The 18,072-nt window shown below is 35.6% G+C and overlaps 2 protein-coding genes across 4 annotated transcripts in view; one reads left to right on the top strand and one right to left on the bottom strand.

The window, feature by feature from the left end:
* The window catches only part of LOC125801430 (zinc finger protein 239-like), a 269,977-nt gene that overhangs the window by 109,498 nt on the left and 142,407 nt on the right, over positions 1–18,072 (top strand). The gene's annotated exons all lie outside the window — the stretch shown is intronic.
* LOC125801404 (zinc finger protein 239-like) lies at positions 11,292–17,938 on the bottom strand. Of its 2 annotated transcripts, none has more exons than XM_049478081.1 (2): positions 17,861–17,938; positions 11,292–13,438 (listed from the first exon to the last, which is right to left on the bottom strand). In XM_049478081.1, exon 2 carries the CDS (start codon positions 13,278–13,280, stop codon positions 12,384–12,386), a length of 897 nt encoding a protein of 298 aa, XP_049334038.1. In that variant the 5' UTR covers positions 13,281–13,438; positions 17,861–17,938; the 3' UTR covers positions 11,292–12,383. The 2 variants fall into 2 exon arrangements, with proteins under 2 accessions (XP_049334038.1, XP_049334039.1); XM_049478082.1 differs by having other exon boundaries at positions 17,818–17,899.

Genomic DNA, 18,072 nt, shown 5'->3' with positions numbered 1-18,072 from the left:
AGCATTATTGATCTGTTACAGCTGATTGTTCTCCAGCCGGTCTGATCTAGACCAGGTCCAGGTCTGATCCAGGCCCGGTTCAGATCTCCATACTGATCCTGGTTCTTCCAGTGGAATCGGACACTGAGCTGAGCTTAAAGAACCGGTTCTGGATCTGAGGAACCTTTAGAACCGGTTCTGACTTTAAGCTACACGGTTCTGTTCTACATTCTCTTCAGTTCTGAACTTACCGAGTGAATCCGGACTTCTGTCCTCTTCTAAAGAAGGAGACTGGACTTTCTCCTTCACCTGCGTCTCACCTGTCTCCTTCTAAGGCGGAGCTATTGTACGTTATTCCCTACTGTCAGCCAATCATATCACAGGGCTGAATGTAATGTTTGAATATTCATGAGCCTTAAGTTTCTCCCACACAGCTGTAAAACCCTCAGTTTTTAGACTGGTGTTCTGCTACCTGTCCAAAAGTGCTCCTCCCCGCACTGCGCATGCTCTGACCCACATTTAATTTTTTTTTATAAGTTTTTCATAATGATTCTGTTTTCCATGACTGCATTAAACACCCTGAGCTCACTGTCATTATTTATTTAAGGGTTATATAGCTGGAACGATTCTGCTCCACTTCTTAGCTCCAGCTACAGCCATAGACATCATATACACAGACGCCGCATCACCTAACACCGTCTATTGGAGCTGGCGTGCCTGCGTTGGCGCCATATTGGAGGAGGAAACCCTGCTCCCCGAGTGCAATAATTTACAGTGAGGAAGGTGTTTAATACACCTATAATAATCACAACTCCACCATTTTTTACCCGATTTACACACAGTCTGTGTTTGTTACAAACAGCAGAGATGTAGTTATGATACAGGACGCTGTTACACATTACAAATACCTGCTTTCATGCTGAAATACTTTAAATTATGCTTTTAAACAAAGACAGATATACGGTATAGCATATTTATAAGGTTTATATATATATATATATATATATATATATATATATATATATATATATATATATATATATATATATATATATATAGGAAAATATAATGTTACCTGTCTCCATTCTCTTAACTATAAACTTTACCATGAAATATAAATATTAAAATATTAAAAGGCAGCAAAAATAATTTTAAACACCACACATTAACACAGGTTATGCACACTATAGACATTATTACTTTTTACATGCACCATTTTGGTTTCCTAGAGATTGTCTATTTTCCACTGGAGGAAGCATCAGCGCTGCTCATTACTAAATGTGAATTTGTGGAGTGGATCACATGTTGCCCAATTAATGACAGCTAACGATGATCATAACAATGATCTGATTGATAGATTTCATTTGGAATTACCGGTGTAACTGACCCCTTTTTACCAGCAAAATCCAGGCAAGAGAGAGTGGCAGTGGGCCATGGGAGAGAGGACACAGAGAGACAGGACTAAAGCCAAATCAATATAGTACATGTACTGATTTTCATGTCAGTTATCATGTCTGCAGCTCACAGACCACTAGAGGCAGAAGTGGTTCCAGCTTGCATAGCACCCAGGATGAACTTCCTTCAGGACCATCCTGGTGACAAAACAAGTACAACAATAATCTTTTTGTATACAACAGGCATGTGAAAACACGGTACAGGTGCTTACAGTAAGCCATTGTAGCCTAGAGTGACACCAGTGATACAAGTAAAAACTCATATTTTACTAGTAAAAATGGCTAATTGCAAAAAACAAAACAAAACAAAAAAAAAAACCGAACTAGTGTCTGCTAAAACAGGCTGGCTAGCTCCACGGCTATCACTACGATTACATTGTAGAATAGAAATGTGAAACATTTCTATTTAACATGTTCACAATTTGAAAAGCCAAATTACACAGTGGTCGCATCCTTGGGCAAGAGAGGGAAATGCTTCTTGAGACTCTGAGATTTTCAGACACTCAAGCCACATTTTTTTTTTTATGTATTCATTTGCCTAAAGTGAGTACACACATGAAACATATAGCACCATCTCAAACCGTACACAAACAGGCTCCGCATTTAACCACTTCATATCCATGCTTCAGACACAGTACTAAGGTATGTTTGTGTTTTTCCACCAGACAATAGTTTACTACATAAACCTGATGTAGAGGACAAAAAAGACACCCTAAAAAGCACTTGTCGTGAATAGTAAGCACTAAATAAATTCTATATCAAGTGACATTACTGGTTTGTAATTTGTTTGTATTTTGTATACAGACATGCTTCGACCAGTACGGCGCTATGATTGGTGTAATGAATGTAAACCAAAATCATCATGAAATAAAGCAATTAAACGACACGCAATGTTCAATTATTGACACTTGCTTTGCTGTTTTCAGTACTTCAATAAACACCAGCACAGTGTAACATTCTTGGATCCACTTGGTCAAAATGAGATGGCACAATCTGTAAAAGCAGGCCAAAGGATTATTTTAAAAAACATAAACAATTCAGTTAGCAGACAGCTCCATTGCTACTAATTATTTGTTTCCAGCAACTATCTTCACATGAGGAAATCTTTTGCTAATATTTGGAAGATACTGAGGATAATAAGGTAATTTTATTGCTACTACTACAAATGGTGTCACTGTCTTCATTCAAAAATGGTGATATATTTAATATCAGCACTGATCAAATAATTGTTTGTGTACATTGATTAAGATCTATAGTTCCCAGGTGGCATGTAAGAGTTTTCCTCTGAGCAGTTAATGATGATTTGAGCAGTAATTCATGAATAGTTACTATAAAGGAGACATAATTAGTAAGCAGTTCTCCAGGAGATATGTAAATCTCAGTAATTAATGTGGAGTTATTAGTGAACTACTATAATCATTAGTTCAGTACTATCTACTGAGTATTTTACTCAGTACTTCCTGGTAGTTAATAGAAGATATGTAGGTGTTAATGCAGCACTATTAATTAGTTACTGCTTAGGTCCTGCTTAATTACCTATTAACTATACAACAGTATTGTAAAGTGTTCCCATTTACACTCTAATTTCTCAGACATTTATTAGTGTTCTGTAGCTAACGTGTTTAAACATTGTGATAAAAGTTCTGTGGTTATCATAGAGTCCTTTTATCAGGATGCATTTGCCTTGAGCAACACCTTAATCAACTCATTATTGTTCAGCATTAAATTAAATAATTGAATGCATGTTATTATTTTTATAATATTTGCAAGTTTTTCAGCTTTATTTCACACTAGGAGTAACTTAACCAAAATCGAATTAATCTAAGCCAAATTTAATAAAAAATGTTTGTGATTTATTTGATCAAATATTTTAGCATTAAACTTTTAATGCCTTCCTTTTAGCAAAAAATGCATAGATAAACAAAAATATAAAAAACAAATAAAACTAGATATGCATTTCCAGATGGCAAATGTGAAATAATAAAAGGCAAAAAATTTGAAAGTTATTTTAGAAAGTCAAAGTTTAGATTGATATGCCCCAAGATGTTGCAAATCTTTACACTACAATAAATATATAATTATTATAATTTATATGATCTCTCAACATTGTGATTATCTAACTACTTACTGGTACTCCTCTGAAATTGTAAACGCTCAGGTTTAAAACCAAACAAAATTTCAACAGCAGATACCATATTTCCCAGAAGAAGTTTACTGTAGTCATCAAATGATCATTAATCATTAAAACTTTAATAAATATCAAAATATCAAAAACAATATTGAAAAGCAAAAAAATCTATGTTAACATATTAAAAAACACAATAATCCCTCACAATATTAAATCAACCTGAACAACCTAATAAAACACTACAAAAACTCTTCATTTTTTGTCCTGAAAAGGAAGAAGTGAAAACATTTAGTATTGTTTTGATGTACAAAACATGAGCATGGAGTAATTAAAGCACTTAATACCTCCACAAACTAAGCAACACCAAGTGTGTTTTCTCTGTTTTATTAAGCAGTATCTCAGTATTAGTGGACTAGAATGTGTGTAAAAGTGAAGTTAGGTGTGACCCACATTTACATTCACATATTGTACTATAGTGTTGTAGTCTGATAAACCCATTTCAACCACATAAAGAGTTTGTCCAGATGATTGAAGATTTTATGAATTTATGATGACTTCACATTTTTCAGGTTGAGGACAAGATTAGGGCCGATATTTAGGTGCGATATTTAAAGGTGAATTTAAAAATATATGCAAGAATTCCCTTAGTCCAGATGATTTAAACAAGAGGTTTAAATTACACATTGAAAACACATTACTGTATCAAGTTAATCGTTTCATTTATGTAAATTCCCTGAGGTAACCTTAAAGAACCTTTTCATACTCACTTTATATCAGACCATGCCTGACATGACAGCGTAGCTTCAGCTCCATTCCTGTGTCGAGGAGGAGGACAAAGTTCTCCTCTGTTTCCATCACGCCCTCTATAACCACAGCCGTCTCAAACGCAGAGGAGATCACGCCTACAGGTAGAAAACACAAAGACAGCTTTCATTAAAAGACAGCAACAGGTACATATATGAGAGATAAATGTAAAACATATTTGTTCCAAATATCTATGATTTGAATAAGTATAATCTGTTTACTAATTTAAAGTGTTTACAATGATTATGTTTGAAGTTTTGTGTCTTGTAGTCATTTTACCCTGTCAGTTGTGTTTTGGGAAAGTTTTTGGACATATCCCAAATACATTATGCGTAATATGTTTGATATTTTATAAGATGCGATTAATGCTAAGTTTCAAATTACTTTCATAACACAACCTATCTATCAATCCTCTCTTGTAGAGGAGTAGAAAGGACCATCGTGGTTATGGGTTGTCTTTTTAAAGTCTCTTGCATAAAATATAAATGTACACAGTAAAAAATGTCTACAAATATATATATATATATATATATATATATATATATATATATATATATATATATATATATATATATATATTTTTTTTTTAGAAACATTTTGAAATGAGCATAACTGGTCCCTGTTAAAAGGGGTGACAATGGGTGCATGTAAATCATTATATAATATTTAATTAGTAAATATATATTTAAGTTATTGTAAGTATAAGCATATATTTCATAAATGAAAAAAAATAAAAACAGCTACTCAAGGGCGTAGGAGCAGGTTTGATATTGGGGGAGACACATTTGCCAATATGAACCCAAGCCCACCCTATAGTTTCTTAGAACAACATTTGTGGAAATTACTTTTAATCACAAATAATATTTTTTTTTCTGTATTTTGTTTTTTATTAGTTAACAAGGTGATTTTACAACCTAAACATGTTACTTCACATTACATTTACTGTTGTAAGAAAAAATTATGCATATACATATACATCTGACAAAAATGATCAGTTATCACCTAATATTTAAAATAATATAACAGATTTGGTTATTATTATTATTATTATTATTATTATTATTATTATAATCATGTATTGGCATGTCAATTCTGTTGTATATTTACATTTTCTCCACTCTTTAAAAAAAATCCTACGCTTTTATTTTTCTATTAAGAGCTCTTCTAAAGATTGGTGTCCTTTTATGTAAAAGAATGTAACTTTACGTTTCATAAAGATTTTAATTATAAACGTCAGGACATGTGGCCTTACTGTGAACCCTGTTCTTACGTATTCTACTGAATATTAACACTGTTCTACATATTCTAGAGCTTTCTCTGCTTTAAAGACATTTAATAAAGTAAGTGGTGGTATGATGTGTCTAATACACTGCTGGATATACATGATTAAACTCAGTAAACGACTGTTTATTAGCTGATCAGCTGGATCAGGTGGAAAACACAATTTTGGGGCAGTGATCAGGGTTAAGAAACTGCTTTAAACTACAAACATAAAGTACTGTACTAAATTCTGACTATCCACTATATCTGGCTTCTAGATAACTAGTTAACTAAATGAATTTTTGTTCATTATTGCTCACAGTAAATCCTGTAATCCTAAATTAATAAAGACAGTTTAAATATGAAACAGTAATTAGCTGATCAGGTACAGGGCAAGTTGAACATTACGTATATAGTTTATTTTTTCTTTAACGTTGACTTCCAATCTATCTAATTCCAAAGTTAAGCTTACACACTAACACAGCTGCAGTTTATTAATCACAGTGGGTTTAAACTGTGTGCTGATTTAGAGTCTTGTATTTTTAACCAGCTATCAGAAACATCATCACAGTTTATGTGGTTAGCCTATCGTTACCTTTCTTTTAGAAAAATCCCCGTATATATCTTAATCAGCTGAAGCTGCTGCAGCCCAATCCCGCTGCTAAATCTCACAGCGAGGGGGCGGGGCTTCCCGCACTAGCACACAGCGGGCCGCAAAACCAGCAAGCTGATTGGCTGTTTGTGCTGAGAGGCGGGACTTAATACCTGAACCGGCTCCGTGATTGGTCCGGTCTGTCTCCTCATTAATAGTACAGCTGATCTGAGCGAAACGATATAATTTTTGGGGGGGACAAATCCACCTGTTTCCAATATTGGGTGGGACATGTCCCACCCATCCCCCCCGGTTCCTACGCCAATGCAGCTACTAATTCAAAGCATTCGTCTGTGTTTTTCAGTTGCTATATGACTCATATATGACTGACAGAGGTACTTACCAATCAAAGCCTTTAACAGTATTTTATTAAGAATAAATAATTATATATTTTTATATAGTAGAACAGTTTCAAACATTCACTCGAAACAAACAAATAAAATTGTAAACCTTTGTAAGTTTTGTAAATAATAGTAAATTACCAAGATTCTGACTTTTAAACACAGATTGAGTAAATACTACTACTACTACTAATAATAATAATAATAATAATAATACATACAAGATGAAGTTCTTAAAAGAAAAAAAAATACTCTGTACCCCAATTTAGATTTTTTTAAAGCTATCTACTTTCCTATGAACTTAGCTGAGTACAGTACGTATAACAATTTATTTTATAGTTTTTAGTTATAGTTAGCTAACTGCAGTAGATTTAGCTAACTGATACAGTAGTCCACAGCTAGCTAATAATAATTACTTGTAACGTTATATTAATGAATGATGCTTCATTTGGACTCTGCCTATCGTGTCTGCATTTGGGTCTACCCGTTTAACCACACTGTGTGTGTGTGTGTGTGTGTGTGTTTGAGAGAGAGAGACAGAATAATACATATGCTGCTAATACTGAATAATAGTTATCTGTCATCAGATATTTTCTAAAGTTAGGTTAAAACAATTGAAAGCAGTACTGAGTTAGCTGTGTGACGGGAGCTGTGCTGAACTGTGTTGAGCTATGAAAAGGTCCTGGCTGACCCATGTCTGTAAATCTGATGTAAAAATAAAAAAGCTTCATAAAGTAATAAAGGGAAATAAAATTGAAGATTGGTTCTAAAGAAACCCTCAGTCATACATGAATTACCATAGAAAATGAATGTGTGTCATTTTTGACCCACGTGTATTCAAAAAGCAGGTAAGTTAAAAAATAAAATAAGGATGTACGATGATCAAAAACAAGTTAATTGAGGAAAACCTTAAATTCTGAATGGCTGAATTAATTTATTGCTAAGTATCGTAGCTTACAAGTTACAAAGAAAATGAATGTTGCGCATTAGAGGGTGTGTGCATATGTTGCACATTAAAGGGTTAAAAGTGAGATGTGACTATTATTTTTTTTATAAAATGGGTTATGAAAGTAGCTCAGAGAGCAATGACAATATTTCAGCTAATTTACAATGCTTTAGGAGCACTGAAGGTAGAGGTGCATTTGTTGAATTGACATATGAATAATATTTTAACACAATCAATGCCAATTACCCATCAATGTGTTTATTCTAACATGGCTTAAATTAATTAGTAAACTTGCCCAACAGAATGCACTTTTTACTCATTATTTTATTTGTAATTTTTTGCTTACATTGCAGTCACATTACCTAATTTTTTAAGTTATCTTAATATTCAAAACAATTACTTAATACATTTTTAACCCCAGTTGGCATGAAAAGCTAGTATAAAGTGCTTTTTCTTGGAAACAGATCAGTGTTTACCCAGCTATTAAAACACTCACTGGTGTTATTTGCCCCTGCAGGGTCACAAAGCCGTTTGCAGATCTGACCTGCTCAAGCTTTGTCTCCATGCTTGGTGGACAGAGTAGCTCTGTGCTTTCTCCACAATTTCTTTTCCTACAGGCATGTTACTCGTTCTGTATATATCTGTGTTTGCGTTTATGAATGCCTTCTGGTTCTTTATTAACAGATTTTAAACAAATATGTGCGATCAAGGGTCGCTTTGTGGTCATTTTCCTCTGTAAGGGATAAGGAGAACACTGACCACCCATCCCTCAGTGCACAGAGGTGTTTAGTTACAAACTCAGCTGAAACTTTCTCCTTGAAACTGAAGGACCCTGCAGTGGACTGGGTGACTTTTGCAATGCATGTAAGATGAATGGAACAGCCCTTGTGGTAGAGTGAGGCTCTCCTGAAGTTTTGTTCCATCTAAAAAAAACACAATAATAATAATAATTATAATTTAGGGTCAGAGAGTAGGCAGGGTGCACAAATATCCCAAGCCATTTTTAATAATAATAATAATAAGAAGAATAAGAAGAAGAAGAAGAAGAAGAAGAAGAAGAAGAAGAAGATTTTCATAGAATCTCACATAATTCCCATTTCTACTACAGAAAATTAAATTACTCAAATTAGCATTTGTACTATTCAGAATTTAACTTACAGGTGTTATATTTTAGATCTCTATATACAAAATGCACTTCATACTAGTGAAAACATTATTTAAACATTTGATATCAGATGAACGTCAGTACATTATTAATTCATATTGTTTAAGAATTTCTCCTAATAAAATAATATTAAAAGTAATTTTAGATAATGGTAACTGAAAGCCTATGTAAACGTATAATATTGTTACATGAAGTAAGCCATCTTGGCAAGCAACTCATAAGATTATGAATATATATTTATATAATATATATCTTTAGATTTGGTATAATCATTAGTGAAATTAAGATGTCTGTAGTTTGATATTTAACATGTAAGAAAGGATGTATACCACTGGTTTATTATTAGGCTAAACCAACTTTTCCATACAACTGCTTTCAAGCAAATGTAAAAATGCATTTGGATTGGTTCTTTGGTTGCTGTGGGAGAATGATTGGTGAGATGTTTAACAAAAGTACATTTAATCCAATGGTTGGAATTTAAGTAACTTTAACATTTAGTCGTTCGCCGGACAAATAAGCTAAAGTCTGAGGCTTTTTTCCTCCTTTTTAATTTTCCCTCTGAACAGCTGGAATGTACTGGAGTTACTATAAAAGCAGCAGCTGTGAGCCGCACAGAATGAGCCAAACGAAGCACCCACTTAGCAGAGCAGCGAGAGGTACCAAAAGTCTACATTTAACATTTAACAGATAACAAAGCTAGCATTAGCTACTTAGCCTGCCAAGTTTGTTAGCTAAATAGCTAACGCTAGCCTTTTTAAGATAGCTAGCCAACTAGCTAACTCTAGCTATATGAAGCTAGCTACCCAGCAAGCCTTTTAACTTACAAACTGAACGGTTCATCAACAAAACCGTGCCTGGGTGTTTCAATATCCATTTAAATTATGTGCGTTTCATCCAGTCTTAATGAACTCTGAACTTTACATGCTTAATATTTAAATGTATATAAACAGGCTAGTTAATGGGATGGCAATACCTGCTGTTGACGGGCTGCAGGGTTTCTGCATGGACCTCATATAGAGAGAGAATAGACATCTCCAAAAATTCTTGCTCTCAGACAAGCATCTGAAAAGTTCTGCTCAGGGTTCTGCAGGGAAGATCTCTGAGCAAATGGTCCACGTTAGCCTCCTGACAGCAAATACACTCGGTTTCAGTCGGCACAGCAGTGCAGTGACCGCATCTGCACCAGGTAAAGTTAGTGTTACCGACCCTCTCCACCTGTACAGGAACCGCTGGCTGCTCTTCTGTATAAAACGGAGTTTGTACCAATAATCTGTCTCGTCTCCTCACCGGCTCGAACGCATAAACCATTGGGTTTCTAGGAAACAGACCAAAACCCCTTTCAGCTTCGCCTTCATCCATGATCTTGACAAACAACAAGCTCTTTTCCTTAACCGTGACTCAAAGCTATGTACTTGGGCTCTTCAACCAACCAACCTCGTGACGTCACTAGTGCTGCACGGGCAACATGGCGGCGCACTAGCGCAAACGTTTAGGGTTGTAACAAACATAAATATATTATAATTTAGTGTGTAAACATTTTGTATTAAAAATGACCACCAAATAAATTCTATTACATTTAATCCCTTAGAAAACAAACTAAAATGTTTTTTGTCCACTTTTGCGATTTAACAAAATTAAAATCACCTCATATCTATCAAGGAAATTGTAATTCATCATGTCAATAATGATTGTGGTTTTCCTATACTTTTAAAAACCTCTCTCTCCTGAATTAATCAGGCCCTAATGAATGCAATTATCCCTTTGTGCAGCAAATAGAGTAATGATAATGATCACAATAATAATAATGATTATAGCTATTATTGGTGTTACCACTAACAGGACCCACTTACACCACAACTTAGGTGACTGTGAAGCTCAGATGATTTAAATACTTCAGGTAAAGGAGAAATCTGTTGTGAAACTGACTTGCATTGAAACATGACGAGTATGAATAGTTGAATAACCCACCTCAATTCTTCCCCAGTATTTCCAAATACAGTGCTTTTATCCAATGTTCCCAGCAGACTTACAAAACTAGCAATATGATATGGACCATAGCATTACTCATGCAAAGAAATGGCTATTTTTACACCTTTAACAAGCTCAGAGTAGCGCCACACTTCATTAGTAGAATTCTGAGAGCCCTAAAATTTTAACTGAGGCACTGAGAGCTATGAAAATGCACAGATAGTTTATTAAAAAGGACACATTACACTTAAGTTAGGGGGACAGATTTCAAAATTGTCACTAAAAATGCAAGAATATTAGAGATGTTTCCAACAACATCTGGAATTTTCGTTTCGTTAGTTCGTTTTGCAATCTGAACCCTAACCTACCAATTTGTTTGGGCATTTTCAAAGCTCTCACAAAACTTTTACAGACAACTACAACTCCTGGGGGTGAATGGAGGTGGAAAAACGTCCATTTCACACCGGATTTCTCCTTTGGGTGGCAGTTAGTATTTACCAAATAATAACATAAGTCAGTCTCAGAATGGATAGGTTCCAGGTCACAGAAAGGTTATCAACCATATCGTGAAAAAACACACTGAGATTGCAGATCTTGCAATCTAAAAGCATTTTTTATGAAACACAGATGAGTACATATAGAGGTGAAGCAATACAAAGATAATAGTTGGTACTGGATAAAAACAATCAATTAACTAAATTAACTGGATATTCTTAGTAACTTTGGAGATTAAAAAATCTTAAGCAAGATATATCTAATAAGAAAAAAAAAAAAAAAAAAAAAAAAGAGTATAAAACTTGAGTAATACAACAACCAAATATCCATCTATATCCCTCTATGCTAACATATTTTTAATCAGACTGAACCATAGACAAACAAGAACAACAGCAGGGGGAATAAATAAGCTAGTTACCTTACTGTGCTACACAGGCCTGGAGGGGGTTGATTTCAGTATGGGAACTACGTCTGGAGCGTTTTATTTAACCTCTGGAAAAGATTTTGTTGGGCTCTCTGCGGGGTCTGGATGCTCCACACGGCAGTACCCGGCACAGTGTCGTCTCTCTGTGGCTCTGGGTCACACTTTTGGGAGCACACTCTCTCTGGAGTGGCTCAGGGGGTGTTATACCCTTATCCTTTCATATGGCAGTTAATTGCATTAAGCTAAGCTATGCTAAGCTTGGGGAACTGAGGATGGCTTCCACAGACTAAAAACAGATACTAGAAATTCATGGAAATAATAAAATATGCATAAGCTAGAAAAGTGATTAAATTCTTTCAAAACCTTCTAAGCATAAGCACTGAAGGTTTTATCCAAAATCCTAATCTACTCCTAACAACTATGGCATCTAAATTTTAAAGACTAAGTTATGCTAATCTACCATCTGGTGCAAGCACTGGCAGTGCCCTTGCTCAAACTCAAAAACCTTCCCTTCTTCAGAACTGAACTCCTACCGTAACTACCCTAAAAACTGAGCTCTGTCTCACGAAGAATGTCCTGCAATATCAAACATACAAGAAAACACAACATGGAATTCAATAAACATCATCCCTGGATAAGATTCATTTTGCTGAAACTGTAAAATCCATTGTTAAATTCAGTTCATGTTTGTTTCTGGTGGAACGTGTCCCAAGTGACAAAGTGAAACATTTGTGTAGGATAAGGTGTTCTGTCCGAAAGATTTACGATTAGCACTTTTTATTGCAGTGGAACAAATTTGGGATAGTTTTCTCTCCTGTGTGAATGCGCTGGTGTTTTTTGAGTTTACTCTGTTGAGTAAAACTCCTCCCACAGTCTGAGCAGTGATACGGTTTCTCTCCTGTGTGAATGCGCTGGTGATTTTTGAGATTACTCTGCTCAGTAAAACTCTTCCCACAGTCTGAGCAGTGATACGGTTTCTCTCCTGTGTGAATGCGCTGGTGTTTTTTGAGAGTACTCTGCTGAGTAAAACTCTTCCCACAGTCTGAGCAGTAATACGGTTTCTCTCCTGTGTGAATGCGCTGGTGATTATTGAGAGTACTCTGTTTAGTAAAACTCTTCCCACAGTCTGAGCAGTGATACGGTTTCTCTCCTGTGTGAATGCGCTGATGCAGTTTGAGATTACTCTGTTGATTAAAACTCTTCCCACAGTCTGAGCAGTGATACGGTTTCTCTCCTGTGTGAATGCGCTGGTGAATTTTGAGAGTACTCTGTTCAGTAAAACTCTTTCCACAGTCTGAGCAGTGATACGGTTTCTCTCCTGTGTGAATGCGCTGGTGAATTTTGAGATGACTCTGTTCAGTAAAACTCTTTCCACAGTCTGAGCAGTAATACGGTTTCTCTCCTGTGTGAATGCGCTGGTGAATTTTGAGAGTACTCGGTTGAGTAAAACTCTTTCCACAGTCTAAGCAGTAATACGGTTTCTCTCCTGTGTGAATGCGCTGGTGTTTTTTGAGATTACTCTGTGTAGTAAAACTCTTGCCACAGTCTGAGCAGTAATACGGTTTCTCTCCTGTGTGAATGCGCTGTTGTTTTTTGAGATTACTCTGTTTAGTAAAACTCTTGACAGAGTGCTGATGTTTCTCCATGTCGGGACTTGGCTTCATTTGTCTGTTTAATGTGTCAAACGATTTCTGCGTGTTCTGGAGATTCTTCAGGACAGCTTGTGCTTCACCTCTTTCAGCAGTTTAACATTGCTTTTTGTTAATTATCCTGGTTGTTGGTAGTGATGAATTTCTGGAGAAAACCAGGAATATTTTTATTTCTGGAAAAAACAAAAATGAATTAATTGTATATTAAAATAAAAGCAGGTCAATTATCCAAAAGTACCTACATCAGTTTCACTATATGGACAAAACAACTGGGACACCATAAAGGTTTCAGAACTTTTATTCTAACTCCATAGACATTATAATATATAGTTATATATAACTGTCAGCAGGCTGAATTTGTGTAGCAGAAACAATTCTACATACCGAATACAATGTTTTACTACTACATTAGTATCTCACTTTACACTATAATACATTATTCCATACTTCTACCACTCTACTATATTGACCTTGTAGGCTGGTTGCCAGAGACACACTGTACAACTTGCTTGTTATTTTGTTAAGTTTTCTCAATAATGGTAAAAAAAATATATAATTTATTAGTTTTTCAATATTTCAGAATGAGATGTTCTGACCTGAAGCACAAAAAGCTAAAAGTACAAGGACACAGACAAAACATTTACATTAAAATAAATTATAAAAGTTTCCACAAATATTAACCAAAGACAGTTATCCAAATCAATGCTTGAAAACCTGAGTTTTTTACAGTTCTTGATAACAGTTAATTATTTTCTAACACATTATCTAACATTGATACGCACTCTTGAACTTGTTTCGTTTTTTTGTACATGCAGATCAAAATCCCTTAAAGCTCCACTAGGCTCCCCCTACCGTTGCAGACTGTAATAATTGTATACAGCACTATCGTGTATATATACAAATATATATATATATGAAGAGTTTGATTCCAAAACGCGATAAACGCCATTTAAAAAAAAAATGAGTTAGAGCCAGAATCAGAATGTTATGTCAACACTCTTGAAAAGCCAAAATTCAATTTTCATCAAACCGCCCCATCCGCCGTGTAATACTGCCCTGCTTTCTCTCTTTCTTTCCAAAACGCGATAAACGCCAGTCTTGATTTTCCGCAGAACGCCACATCTCCACTCATCCAATCACAGGGCAGCATTCCACGAGCTATAGAATGTAAACACGCGCCCTGTTGAGCCGGCCGGTATTCCGTGTAGCCTACTTTCACTTTCGTTTTTCACTCTCAAAGTCCGTGAAAATAAACGGTTTTGATGGTATAGAGGAGCCTGTTCGTGAAGCAGTTATTGAAAAAAAAGAGAAAGCCATCAAAAGAGTCTCATGTACGTGAAAAGGTAAAGAAAGTGAGGCATTCAGGATGGGGGGAAATGCCGGCTGTCATCTGCAGTTCACACACACACACACGCAATACACACTATCCTACACTACACTACACTACAGCACATTAATGTAACGTGATTTTGGGGATTTTATAGTGTTAATGTCTTGCACTTTTTCGAAAAGAAATGTTTTGAAATTTGTGTTTTTAGGCCAGTGGTTAAACTACAGTTGTGGTCAAAAGTTTACATACACTTGTAAAAAAACATAATGTTATGGCTGTCTTGAGTTTTCAATAAGTTCTACAACTCTTATTTTTCTGTGATAGAGTGATCGGAACACATACATGTTTGTCACAAAAAACAGTCATAAAATTTGGTTCTTTCATAAATTTATTATGGGTCTGCTGAAAATGTCACCAAATCTGCTGGGTCAAAAATATACATACAGCAACAAAATTTGTCAATTTTGGTGATGTAGCGAGTTGTGTCAATCAAATTAGCTTCATGTCATGGCCTCTTCACTTCTTGTAAGTGATTCTGATTGACTACAGCTGTTGACTTCTCATGAGCCCATTTAAATAGGGCTCATTTGACCCAGTGATTAGACTCAGCTACAAAAGCTACAATGGGAAAGTCAAAGGAACTCAGTGTGGATCTGAAAAAGCGAATTATTGACTTGAACAAGTCAGGGAAGTCACTTGGAGCCATTTCAAAGCAGCTACAGGTCCCAAGAGCAACTGTGCAGACAATTATACGCAAGTATAAAGTGCATGGAACAGTTGTGTCACTGCCACGATCAGGAAGAAAACGCATGCTATCACATGCTGCCGAGAGGAGATTGGTCAGGATGGTCAAGAGTCAACCAAGAATCACCAAGAAGCAGGTCTGCAAGGATTTGGAAGCTGATGGAACACAGGTGTCAGTCTCCACAGTCAAGCGTGTTTTACATCGCCATGGACTGAGAGGCTGCCGTGCAAGAAAGAAGCCCTTGCTCCAGAAAAGGCACCTTAAGACTCGGCTGAAGTTTGCTGCTGATCACATGGACAAAGATAAAACCTTCTGGAGGAAAGTTCTCTGGTCAGACGAAACAAAAATTGAGCTGTTTGGCCACAACACCCAGCAATATGTTTGGAGGAGAAAAGGTGAGGCCTTTAATCCCAGGAACACCATGCCTACTGTCAAGCATGGTGGTGGTAGTATTATGCTCTGGGGATGTTTTGCTGCCAGTGGAACTGGTTCTTTGCAGAAAGTAAATGGGATAATGAAGAAGAAGGATTACCTCCAAATTCTGCAGGAAAACTTAAAACCATCAGCCCGAAGGTTGGGTCTTGGGCGCAGTTGGGTGTTCCAACAAGACAATGACCCAAAACACACATCAAAAGTGGTAAAGGAATGGCTAAACCAGGCTAGAATTAAGGTTTTAGAATGGCCTTCCCAAAGTCCTGACTTAAACCCCATTGAGAACATGTGGACAGTGCTAAAGAAATGGGTTCATGCAAGAAAACCATCACATTTAGCTGAACTGCACCAATTCTGTCAAGAAGAGTGGTCAAACATTCGACCTGAAGCTTGCCAGGAGCTTGTGGATGGCTACCAAAAGCGCCTAGTTGCCGTGAAAATGGCCAAGGGACATGTAACCAAATACTAATGTTGCTGTATGTATATTTTTGACCCAGCAGATTTGGTGACATTTTCAGCAGACCCATAATAAATTTATGAAAGAACCAAATTTTATGACTGTTTTTTGTGACAAACATGTATGTGTTCCGATCACTCTATCACAGAAAAATAAGAGTTGTAGAACTTATTGAAAACTCAAGACAGCCATAACATTATGTTTTTTTACAAGTGTATGTAAACTTTTGACCACAACTGTATTACTTTCAGATGTACAATTTAATGTTATTCATTATTGTATTTTGCACATAATTAGTAAAAAATAATTCTATTGATGCCAAAGGATATATAAGACATTTGGAAAAAAAAAAACTTGGCATGGATTTATTGCGTTTTGCGAAAAAAAAATAAAAAAATAAAAATAAATCTTTAAATATTAAAATCTTGATTTGATTTTTTTTTTGTTATTTTAACCTTAGTATGGTATTTGATAGTTTGAAACAGAAAACGGTGGTTTTCAGCCTACCACTTTCTCGCTAAAGAAAACCCTTTTTTACTCAAATTGATAAAAATGGATATATAGCGTTTTGGAAAAGAGCTCTTCATATATATATATATATATATATATATATATATATATATATATATATATATATATATATATATATATATATACACACACACACATATATACACTTTTCCACCAGAAAGTAAAAAGCACACACAAAATAATTACAACCATCATCAATTTGTCCCTTTTAGCATGAAATATTTACTTTATTGTAATCACGACTGAAACAAGACATTTCTTCTGTGTCTACAACTGATAAAACTGTGTGTAGCACAGCATAAAATAATATTAAAACAAAAACACAGTATCAGTAAAAACTTTTACAAGCCCCAGACTAAAATGTATATTTCAGTTTGGGGCAATTTACTGCAAGCTAAGCTTACAAACAGCCATATTTTACACATAACATGATATATTTACACATTTAACCCAATCGCTAATGCTAATCGCTGCTAGCTTCCGCCTGCTAGCCTTCAGCTTTAGCTGAATGAAGGCTAAAATGAATAACATTTCAACTCTCGTATTAACATTTTAAGCTCCTTACAAAACAGAAACATTTATATTCTTTATCTGGTACTTATCTGAACTCACCGGAGCTTCTGCGGTAAAGCACAGAAGAACAGCACAAACTTTTAATTTTGTAGGTAAGTTAATGTTCTAGCCACCTTTAGCTAACCTGGCCAATGATATCTAGATAGTCAGCTAATCTAAACTAGCTGGCACTTCCAAACAATAAAATACTCTTAGCAGCCTGAATGTCTTAAACACATTAAATGTGTTGTTATATAGCCTAAATATGAACAATCTGTCTGTAACGGTTAAACCTATCCTTTATAGTTAACTTTAGCTGTTAGGTGTGGTATTGGTAACAACACTGTCATGTTACAAGCTAATTTTGCTAATGCTAATGCTCCTGCCTCAGTGCTGGAAAAATCTGTAAATCTAAGCTTACTGTAAATAAACAGAAGCGCTTTACACCCAAATAAACAGTTTTCAGAGAGAAATCTGTGTAGATTAACATCTAGCGCTCGCTTACCTTTAAAAGAGAGATAGAGAGAGAGTGAGAGAGATTCTCGTACCTTCTTTTGTTCAGCTGATTCTGCTCTTCCTCCGGCGCTCCAGCTACAGACCCCGGAAGCTCAGCGTCATCCGGGTTATGTAGAGCCCCGCCCCCTCCCCCGCTATATCACATTATACCCCATCACCGCTAGAGGGAGCCCGCGAGGGAGTCCTCAATGCATGGAGCTGAATGGAGCTAAACAGCTAAAACTCTCATTTAAAACACTGTAGA

The sequence above is a fragment of the Astyanax mexicanus genome, chromosome 4 (genome assembly GCF_023375975.1).
Source record: "Astyanax mexicanus isolate ESR-SI-001 chromosome 4, AstMex3_surface, whole genome shotgun sequence".
Classification (NCBI taxonomy): domain Eukaryota; kingdom Metazoa; phylum Chordata; class Actinopteri; order Characiformes; family Acestrorhamphidae; genus Astyanax; species Astyanax mexicanus.
Note: the sequence above shows the minus strand (reverse complement) of the source record. Positions and strands in the feature narration are given on the sequence as shown.